Here is an 11,753-nt window from a genome sequence, read left to right on the forward strand (position 1 = left end):
ATAATTCACAAAAATTCTTGTTTTAGATATTTAGAAAGTTTGAGAAATTTAAGGACTTTACAGTCTGTGTGGCCAGCGGGGTGGTTGTGAAGGTGTTGAGTTGAAGACCTTGAATCAAACTCTGCTGGTGCACGAGTGTGTCTGTAGCTTTAAGAGGTGGGCCATTTAAGGCTAGGTGGTCATGGGCCCCACCTGGGGTTTCCCCTCTCTACGACAAGGCTTATCATCATTTAAAAAAAAAACAATGTGTTTTCACAAGCAACACCAAAGCAATGCAAAGTTTGCATTTTTTCTTGCAAGAAGAATGACTCCAAAAAAGTCTTAATCCCCTTTTCTATGTAAAAGTTGTTAGAGAGGAGGGGTGTTTGAGACAAATAGGGATGTCAACAGATTGGGTATGCCCATATCAGATTTAGTTGGGTTAGGGTAATTCCTTTTTGCTGAAAGCAAATTTTTTGATTGTTTGAGTCTGTTGTTCGTTATTGGAATTGTTCACAATTATTAAATTGTTCGTTACACAAGTTGTCATACAAACGAGATGTATTTGTTTCAGTGATTTTCAATTAATCTTTATTATAGGATAATCTATTAAGCGAGAACTTATTCAACCATGTCTTATTAGTGTAATAACATAAAATAGTTATGTTGCCTAACAAATGTTTATATAGGTTATACAACATACCAATAGTTTGACTTCTTAAATATCATTTGTCCCATGTCACCACTGTCTACCTCCTCTCACATTGCCACCACTAATTTATTATTTAGTTACACAAACTAAATAAAAAATCATCATATGTATCGCTTTCATTGCTTACATGTAGTTATGTTGCCTAACAAATGTTTATATAGGTTATACAACATACCAATAGTTTGACTTCTTAAATATCATTTGTCCCATGTCACCACTGTCTACCTCCTCTCACATTGCCACCACTAATTTATTATTTAGTTACACAAACTAAATAAAAAATCATCATATGTATCGCTTCCATTGCTTACATGCATTCAACATTCCTGCATTTCTAACATTCAAGATTAACCATAAAAATCTTACATCCATCATAAATTACAAAGTCTAACAACTTGTACCTATCATTGTCATATGCCCGAGAAGGCTGGATGTTATTCAAATTACTGCGATTAAGATCACTGACAGTAGTTTGCTCACATGGTTCCACATCCTCTGCAGTGATCTTTTGATAATGTATAACATCAATTGTTCGTTCTTTATTGCCTACACATCGAACATCTATATCTCTAATCGGTTTGAGAAACTGTATATCTTCATGTCTGAGCTTAATGTTTGGGACGTTAATATCGTTTAGGGTTTGAGATAGTTAAATGATCATCAAATGACTGAGCTCGATAGATGGTGCCTCAGATAAATGCATATTCTCTACTTTTTCTTTAGTTTTGTGAGCAACTAAGTAAATGTCACCACAAAATAATCTTGATTTCACATCATCATCATCCAACACATCCATCCATATATGTTGGCTATCTAAGTTCAGAGAAAAACTTTATTGAAGGATCATTGACTTCTCCACATATCTGATTTAATGAAACATCAAAGCCATAAATTCGTTATACATACTATTTTTGGAGACGATTATAGATTTTAAGATAGGGTGATTTATGCTACAATAGTATACTCTAACCATTTCAGAGTCCAGCATTGCATGCATGTCGAACATCTATATCTCTAATCGGTTCGGGCAACTGCATGCCCTCCGCATGCATAAGTTGAATGTTTAAGATACCAATATCGGTTACTGTTTAAGATAGTTGGATGATCACCAAAGGCCTGAGCTCAATAGATGGTGACTCAAATAGATGCACATTTTCACTTCTTCTTTACCTTTATGAGCAGCTAAGTAAATGTCACCATAAAATAACATCGATTTCATATCATCCAACACATCCATCCGTATATGTTGGCTATCTAGGTTTAGAAAAAAACTGTATCGAAGGATTATTGACTCCTCCACATATCTGATTTTATGAGACATCAAAGTCATAAATTTGTTATAGCTACTATTTTTTGAGATGATTATAGATTTTCAAGTAAGGTGATCAGTGTCATGGTAGTGTACTCTAACCATTTCAAAGTTCATCAGTAACTACCTACACCAACCACACAACATATATATTAATCATTCAATGCAAATATCATGTGAGAAAAGATCATCCATATATACTTTATACATTTAATTAATATAACTACCCACAATAACCCTCTGACCCCTATTCAATGGTTGTGCACAGTAAACTCTAAGCCTATTACATCAATACAAAATATTGAATATTAACTAAAGGACAAACAAATAAACATAAATCAGGTAGAATACAAACAAATATATATCTATGAAAAAAATCATAAACATAGTAAATTCTAAATGGTAAATCAGGTGAAAAATATTAAATAAAACATAGAAAAATATATAAAAAATATCAACAATAACAACCAAACACAAATACACATGGAGCTATTAAATGCTCATATCAAAAAAGAAAAAGTTTAGAATTATATATATATATATATATATATATATATATATATATATATATATATATATATATATATATATATATTGTTCGTATGAAACTCAACTGTCGACCTAACCGGGGAAGTCGATGAAAATGCTGATATTGTAACCTCGTTGAAATGCAACAAAAAAAAATCATGGAACTCGCCACAAGGAAAGAGAGAAAATACTTAGGGTTTTAGAGGGAAAATGGTAACGGTTCAATAAAAAAATAAATGAAAAAGAGAAATAAAATGAATAAAAATGACTTTATATATGATTCAGCAAAGCATGCAAAGCTACACATGTTCATATGTCAAAAATTTGCGCAAATTGAATGTATTTGCGGATCTCTTGGGAAGAAAATCATATATTTGGGAAGAAATTCATACATTTGATAGAAAATTTGCATATTTGGGAGGAACTTCACATGTTAGGAGTAGGGGTGGCAATCGGGTCGGGTTGGCAGGTTGGCGGGTCGGGTTGGCGTGTCAGCATACCTCAACCCGAACCCGACCCGTTTATTAAACGGGTCGGCTGTGGCAAACACGAGCCCGACCCGTTTAATAAACGGGTAACCCGACACGACCCGCCAACCCATTTAATAAATGGGTTGGGTCGGGTAAACGGGTTTTTAGGTTCGCGGGTCAGGTTCGCGGGTCAGGTTGGCGGGTTGACGGATCGGGTTGGCAGGTAGGCAGGTTGGCGGGTCGGGTTGGCGGGTTGGCAGACGGGTTGGCGGGTTGCCGGGTCGGGTTGGCGGGTTGACCCACCTGCCTAACCCGTTTATTAAACGGGTCAGCCGGGTTGGCGGGTTGGCATACCCCCAACCCGAACCCGACCTGTTTAATAAACGGGTTACGCAGGTCGACCCGTTTATTAAACGGGTTGGCTTAAGCCCAACCCGAACCCGCCTAAGAGGCGGGTTGGCGGGTCGGGTCAGAAATTGCCACCCCTAGTTAGGAGAATATATATGCCTACTTTGTTAGGTATTTGCGAAGTTTGAGTTTAAACAAGATGTTTGCAAATATTATTATGCAAACTTCATGATGTTCGCAAAAAAATGTGTTGACCTCCTTTTAAGTGAGAGTTTGTGATACTCGATGGGCAAAGTGATATATCGTGCAAACTTCATGAGTTTCGCACATGTGAATGGTAGAAAGGTCATAATATAGTTGGCTATTTGCCATTTTAGTCATCATACAAATTTTAGCAAATTGTAAGGTTTTTAGTAAAACACTTTATTTTTCACCGTACAATACGGTAGGATCATGTTTTGTATAAAATATCTGGCATACTTATAGGGCTCAATCAAAATCTAAAATATGTATTTAATGCCTAAACATACACGCATTGTTAGCAATGTTCTGATGGCTGGGCGTCTATGGGGCTTTCAATCTATTGAGTGGTTGTGACAACATTGGCTTTTTCCATAGGCTACCCACTTCATTCATCCTTTGTACTGGGGGTGATCCATATGAACATCCATCTTAGATGAAGCTGATATGATGTGGCTGTTTGGACCCAGGTTTATCTCTATCAACTCATATTTTACTCGATGATCTACTAGATCTAATTTATCATGCTCAGCCGTATGTAACTTTGACTATTTAAAATGTCAATTAGTACATGTTTGATTTAGCTATTATTTATGTGATCCATATCCATAACTAGTTGAGTACTACCTGATCCATACACATGCTCCTATTTATTGTATGGGCATTGTGATGTTCCATATCCTTCAGAAGGGATACAGGTCAGTTGAATGAAACTGACCCACTTTTCCAAGGCTCCAACCATTTTCAGCCCCACCATGTTCTTAATTTTTTCTTTACTGTGATATGATTTTTTTTTAAAGGCAAGCTAGGCATACCCACTGGGGTTTGAACCTGCAACGTCCCACCACAAGGAGAACGTCTCCTTGTGGTGGGACGTTGCAGGTTCAAACCCCAGTGGTATGTTGAATAATAACTGGTAGGGGTCGGACTAACCCCAGCTAGACTTTGAAAAAAAAAACCACGCGAATCCCCTTTGGTAAAGAAAAAATTGGGGACAAGCATTATTTTCGGCGGGACGGAAGAGTCTGCCACCTTCCTCCCTCCCCCAACTCTTGTGCCTTGGACACGCGTCCAGCGATGCAAACGCTGTCCATCTTGGCTAGGAAGTGACCACCTCGTTCAAATACATTCAAGACCCATCGGTGTAAAACGTGAGGGAGAAGGTCGCCCTCGCCCAGCTTGGACCATGGGACAAGACCAAAGTATCACAATCTTCCAATACGTTTTTATGAAAGTAACGTGTTTTGATGCTTTCCAAGGCAGACACATAAGCACCAGTCAGTCGAATGACAAAGAAACGAAATATATTGCTGCTAAGCAAAGTCCACTACTCCACGTGGAGAGAACGTCTGAACTCGAGTAAGGCATCCTATCAACCGGTCCTCAATATGATGTGAACGCCACTGTCAGTGTCCAAAGTGTCGCTTATCTCCCCAACTTTGAGTGCATATGTAGCTTCCTCAAATGGCTTCTGCATCTGGCCCCTCCCAAACGAACCTGCAAACATGCATAAATAGCCATCAATATAATATAATATAATATAATATAATATAGCAAACAAACGTGATTTCCCGAATAGGCTAAACAGCTGCCCATCGAGAAAAGAATAGGTTAAACAACGGACTCAAAATTACAGTCAAGAAAAACCTAAGCACCTTCCTTACCATTTAATAATAAATCACGACTCTCGTTCACTCAAGTAAACATTTTGAAAATAATAACCAGATAAACGATTTCATCGTGATTTTCTTTCCCCGTTTTTTATGGAATTTGGACTCTAATTCCACTAAGTCTACCAATATACACATATAAAACAGAATCACAATGTCGTATACTCAGGTTGGCCTAGAAAATTTCTTTTCCCTTGCAAGAAAAGCTTGAAAAAAAAGTTCCCGTATGTTATACCATTCTGCATAAAACAAGCGGACTCAAGATACTGCTGAGGATGGTCCACCCTATAGTGAGTAATTAGAAGAAACAAGGTCGCACGTTGCAGGACATCCTCTCTCTCTCTCATGTCTAAAGAAAAAAAATGATATTTTGAGAAAAGGAGAAATGAGTACAACCAAGTAGAAACGAAACGCTGAATTCATTGTGAACTCAAGACATCTAAACAAGCCCAAATGGGGAAGCCGTCCTGTATCAGCCTACGAATGGAGCTCCTCACCATCCTACCAGTGCTTCTTCATTCAGCACTTGAATCATGGACAAGCCTAAGGGACACTGAATCACTCAATTAGTCCACTGTTCGAGAGCGAATGAGGACTCTACGAGGAACACAGTCCATCAAACTAGTTCCCCAGCACGGCAAAAGCCCTTGACAGGCTTACGTTCAACCTCCACATTCCTTGATCCATGCCTAAAAGAAAGACAATGTGTCCTAACACCCCAGTAACCAACAAAGTCTGGCGGCATGAAAAAACCCTAAGCTGTATTGCAGCAAAGAAATAATCACCAATCGTCTCGGGACCTGAACTTTTATACCAACAAAGCGATTAATGAATGCACCTGTTTTCAGTTATCAGGCCTTTTATAGGAAATAACAACATTTAGAGATCAAACTGCTATTTTCTTACAAAATACATCAATTTTTCAAACAATTTATGATGCCAAATAGCAATCTTCAACCATGACCTTGCAGAAATAGTTTCATTCCTATTCCTCAGGAAAGTCCATTAAAAGCATCGCACCAAGAGGTAGAAGCGCACGAGTGAGATGATGTCTTTTGCATGAGACATGTTACAAGCTGCATGATGAAATGCCATGTTCCCATAAGGAAGCAGGCCTGAGGGGGAAGTTATCACAAGGCAGAAGCAGGCAAGGATGTGCATATGGTCCATACATGTGGCTAAGTTACAGGTATCACCTTAACATATGCGCCTGTTTATTCATCCCACTCGTGTAGCAAATGAGAGATTTAAAACTAAGATAAAGCCTTAAATAAAGCACACCAAGAATATGCAGATGCAATATCGATATTTGATTTAAGACACAATAAGATATCGCACAAGATTTAATAGGAAATGAGCATAAAATTTGTTCAGATTCACTTTCCATTTAACGTTGCAAATAAACCAACATAGAACAATCTAGAAGAAATCCACATCAGGTTACATCTGAGCCTAAAGTTGAGTTCGAGGGTTGTCTTTCCAGCAAAATGGAACCTGGAGGTAAGCTACAATAATTGAGTTCATCTCTAAGGTAAAGTAAGCCTTTGCTGAAAAAAATATCAGCCAATATTTGACAAAGTAAGCAAATAATTCTTGCGCTTGGGTGCAGAGACTCTGCTATTATTAAGTAATGTGGCTCACGTTTCTGGTGACCAGGGAAGACAACAAACAGGGCTCTCTACGTTGGAGCATCAGCCACATCATGATATTCAGAAGGAAGCAGCCATTTAGCTACAGTTCTCACGCATACACACACATGTGAAAGTTAGAATCAGGTTCATATCTCATCTTAAACAATCTTCAATACAACCAACCAAAATCTTTTCGCATGCATAGAGTTAAATTCAGGGTCTTATCTCGTCTTAAACAATGTGCAATGCAACCAACCAAAATCCCCCTCGAGTATGGTTCTAGTTTTGAACTAGGTACAACTCAACTAAATGCACTGAAATGCCAAAAAAATTGTTCAAATTCAATCCACACAAAATCCAGCCAATTCAACTCTAAGTAGACCCATCCAGAGCCTGACCTAAAAACCAACCAATTAAAACAACCTAGATTAGAGCCAAAGGACATGGGTCTAAACTAGATCAAGCCCAACTCAAATTCTACTGTGCATCATGCACAGCAAAAATATATCAGAAGATGGGTGAGATTCAGTTGAATTCAAGTTTGTTGACAATGTGGAGCTTTATATTTATAACCGAGAACTAACCATGTTTCAAAACCATGAACATCCATTTCCTTTTTTGCACATTCACATAAAGGATCTCGGGTTGTACACGTACTGGCAACTAATTATTAGATACAACAAAAATCTAATTTGATTTTCCAAATAAGATCGAATAACATTATGAAGCCAGTAAAACAATGAAAATGTAAAACCACACAGCAATATCACGAAATTAAACATAAAATTGGTGACAAAATATCATGCTTTTCAGGATACGTCTGAAAATATTAGAATATGATCAGAATAGAAAACCTGGCACAAGCTGCAAGGTTACAAAAATCTTGGAATACCAAACCCACGCAGTAGGGCTATCCCACCTGCTTCTACAGCTCTTACGAGTGACTCAGAGATGTTTTGAACCCAAGACATTTCCTTGCACAAGGCCAGGTATAGTGACTCCAATGCATTTGTATAGGATATAAACAAAAGTATTACCATCCCAATGATGCTGCTTCATTCTTACCTACTTCTTATTTCAAACATTCAACAAAATCAATTGTTTTCTTTAACTATACTAGATTGGTTAAAGACTTAAAAAATTATGATAATCTTCAAATACATTAAAAAACTGGGCATTAACAACCTCAGACCACAAACCCCATGAAATATGGATGTCAATTAAGCATCCATCTGATCACATGAACACACAAATGAATTAAGTATTTGTGGAAGCAAACGCCATAACACAAAATCGAGGCATGCAGGCAACCATGAAACTGCAGCAAATAAATGGGAGAAAATCTTTACTTTCATAAATAAATAGAATGAAGAAGTTCTTCATAAAAAAAGGATGAAGAAGAAGATAAGAAGCAGGAAAGATGACAACAGATATCAATCAACAGCTTCATAAGACTCCTACAAATTACATAATTAGAGTACCAATCAACTCTCAATAAAACAAAGGATGTACTCTCCAAAAGGTGGATGATAGAAACTAGTTTTATATAATTTTCCTTGTCAAACAAAATCGTACTAATTACCCATATATAACCTGCACAAAAACTTGAGGTACCAAATCCAGTCGCATCTTTGAAAAACAATTAAAAAAAAGAAACACCATTGGAAAAATAACATTGGCGAACACAACGAACAATTTATGCATGTAAACAAGAACAGTTGCGAGAAAGTAATATATCATACAAAGTTTCACATGCAGGCATAGAGTCAAAAGGAGAAACCAAGGTTGCCAGATTAGGAAGTAGAAGCGGGATACGATATGAGAAGAGGAAGCGAGAAGCAATGTATTTTAAAATGTACAGGCGAGGAATAAAAAAAAGAAATATAAGAATTGAATGGGAATAAAAATGAAACACAAATAAAAACTAAAATAAAAGTGACTAATATTAAATTTCATGATTTTTTTAGTGTAAGAATTATTTTTTTAGCAAAATCTAAAAATGATGACTACCAATTTAGAGAAAGCACATGGAAGTTAGTGAGAAGAGTGAGAGAAAATGCATAAAAAACATGAAAAGTTGAGTAAGAGAACATATAAGAAGAATAGATGAAGCATGTGAAAAGCATAGGAGAAGCACGGGGGAATCCAGGTTCTCATCAAGTTTTGGAAGCGAGTTTCTAGGAAGCGAGCTTCCCACCTATCTAAGAAGCTTCTGGTAACTCTGGGAGAAACTACTATAAAGGAAAGGTGGAGAGACATCAAGCAGAAAAGAATGTTGAGACTATAGAGAATGAGGTTAACTAATGCATACAGCAAGAAAGTTGACATACTGGGAATAGAGGAGGAAGATAAACTATTGGGAACCCAAATCAGCCGAAGGTTGTTAGGAACATCATGTCTATGCCCATGCCCATCTTTGTTTACACGCTCATTGTGGTTGGCGACTCAATGATTAAACAACAATAGCACAACCATACATACATTAATCAGTAGGACATCCAAATAGAGTGGACAATTTAGATAGAACATAATGGCGGGATTGCTTACTGGCCACTCTATTGGCTCATAAACTGTGTGTGACTTGCTTATGTTGAACAGTTAACTTGTTACCATCATAAACGTGTGTTTCAATTGTTACCACAACCAAACATAAGCCAATCAGTAGGACATCCAAATAGAGTGGACAATTTAAGAACAGAATGGTAGGATTTCCGAGGATCATAAAACTGTGTTTACTTGATTATGTCTTGCAGTTAACTTCTTTTTTTGTTTGAAGAAAAGTCTTGCAGTTAACTCGTTCTCATAATAAATGCATTTTTCATTTGTTACTTTCCAATTTGCAAAAATCGTGTTTGAAACTACTTTAAGAGAGGAAACAAAAAAAGGAGGCGGCAGATAAAGCACTGATGTTCAAAACAGTTAATTCAACCATACAACAAAACAGAAGGGGTCAAAAAGGTATTTAATTTGTTTCATTTTCTTCTTCCTTCCTTCACTCTGACTCGTGATCCTCTGATGCGTTAACAAGGCCACCTGACTCCTACATCTCTTCTTCTTCTTCTCCTGCTCCTTCTTCTCAGAGTCCTGAGGAGGAAGCCTTCTTCGAAGACTCGACCAGTAAACAACTGACAAACAAACTCGTAAATCCCCGACCCAATCTATTGTGTGTTCATGTGACGTTCAGCATATAATCAACCTCAATTCAAAAGCCTTTTGTTCTTGGGGGCTTGAACCGCACAACTGACAAACAAACTGGTAAATCCCTGACCTAATCTATTGTCTGTTCATGTGACGTTCAGCATACAATCAACCTCAATTCAAAACCTTTTGTTCTTGGGGGCTTGATCCGCACAACTCGTTCTTTCTTCACGACACATGAAGCATATAACGTAAAGTTTTCGATAAGATAACACAAATACATTTCCCCCAAAAGAAAATGAAATACACCAACAAAGATCAACTAAACGCACTAATGAAACAAACGAATTAAATAAAAAATCTAAAGAAATCTAATTTATATTAGGAACCACGAACAAAAGAACACCGAAATTCCAAAACTACAGAGAGAATGAAGATAAAACCCTCAAGATAAAGAGAGGAGAAGCCAGGAAAAAGAGAAAGAAAGGAAATATACAATCATCTTCTTGTTGCGGTCTAAAGGGGAACGGGAAGGGAAAGGACCTAAGTCGCCGCCGCGCTTGGCGGAGCTGCAATCGGAGTAGAGGGAGGCGAGCTCGTCGAACTTGGCGCGGCCGCTGATGATCTCCTCGCGGAGGGTCTTCAGCTGAGCGACGGCCTGCTCCCTGGTGGTGCTCTTGATCCTGCGCCCCTCGGGGTCCTTCCAGGAGGCGGGCCTCCGCGACCCCTGGTGCTTTATCAGCAAATGAGACGCCCTCACCTTTTCAGACATCTCTCCCTCTCTCCCACACACTCACACACACTCTCTCTCTCGACTGCGAAGGGGAGGGGATGGGGGCGAGCTCCTTTATTTATAGGCCGGGGAGGAGGTGGCGTGAACTGGCAGCCAGAGACGAAATTACCAAAATGTACTCGTAGACTTCGGAGAGGACGAAATAGCGTCTTGGCTCGTGGGCGCTCGTTATCACGTGTACGGGTTTAACCGGGTCGGGTTCGGTCCGGGTCTTATCGGACCCTATTCTGAATCGGGTTCTTAAAGTAAGACCCAAACCCGACCCATACTCATTGGGGTTTGGGTATACCTAGAAAGTTTCTATGGACTCATATTGGTTAACGGGTTCAGGTATATATCGGGTCAAGTATAATCAGTTTGAGTCTTTAATAGACCCATTTTGATTCAGGTCAGGTTAGAGTCTAAGTATGGATGAAAAAAGTAGACTCATATGGGTTAAAGAGTTCGGGTCTTAACAAGTTTGGGTTCATATCGAATCTTGATATGATTTTTAGACTTAATTACTCAACAATGAAAAATATATAAATTAATAGAATCAACTATTTATTAAAATTGTATGCTACCAAATTAAAAGCTTATTAACTATTCTCAATAATGTCAAAATTTAAACATAAGAAATGTTTTAATGCCAACTAAACATTTCAAGTTAAAAAAAATAAACTAATGATATATCATATTCAAACTGTATCAAATTCAATGAGTTCTTGATTATTAGTATGAGATTCACTTCAACTAGGGATGGCAGTTTACCGGGGTGAGTGCGGGGGACAAGCTCTCCACCCTCACCTCGTTTCAAAACTTTGTCCTCCATCCTTGTGGCGGGTTTTTATTTTCACCTCTATTCTCAGTCCACTTCTCGTTTCATGTCCTTCGTCCCTACCTCAAATGGGATGAGTTCGGACGGATCCCCATTTTTCCCTAATGCAAGATTAAAA

General features: G+C 38.1%; 1 protein-coding gene across 5 annotated transcripts; it reads right to left on the reverse strand.

The window, feature by feature from the left end:
- Positions 1 to 4,794: 4,794 nt before the first annotated feature.
- Positions 4,795 to 10,851, reverse strand: LOC149842432 (peptidyl-prolyl cis-trans isomerase Pin1-like). 5 transcript variants are annotated; one of them, XM_089999159.1, is made up of 2 exons: positions 10,569 to 10,851; positions 4,795 to 5,083 (listed from the first exon to the last, which is right to left on the reverse strand). In XM_089999159.1, exons 1-2 carry the CDS (start codon positions 10,795 to 10,797, stop codon positions 4,959 to 4,961), a joined length of 354 nt encoding a protein of 117 aa, XP_089855285.1. In that variant the 5' UTR covers positions 10,798 to 10,851; the 3' UTR covers positions 4,795 to 4,958. The 5 variants fall into 5 exon arrangements, with proteins under 5 accessions (XP_089855285.1, XP_089855286.1, XP_089855288.1 ...); XM_089999160.1 differs by having other exon boundaries at positions 4,874 to 5,083; positions 10,522 to 10,843; XM_089999162.1 differs by lacking the exon at positions 4,795 to 5,083 and adding an exon at positions 6,089 to 6,332 and having other exon boundaries at positions 10,569 to 10,843.
- Between the last annotated feature and the right edge of the window lie 902 nt (positions 10,852 to 11,753).

The sequence above is a fragment of the Nuphar pumila genome, chromosome 3 (assembly GCF_984573655.1).
Source record: "Nuphar pumila chromosome 3, dmNupPumi1.hap1.1, whole genome shotgun sequence".
Classification (NCBI taxonomy): Eukaryota; Viridiplantae; Streptophyta; class Magnoliopsida; order Nymphaeales; family Nymphaeaceae; genus Nuphar; species Nuphar pumila.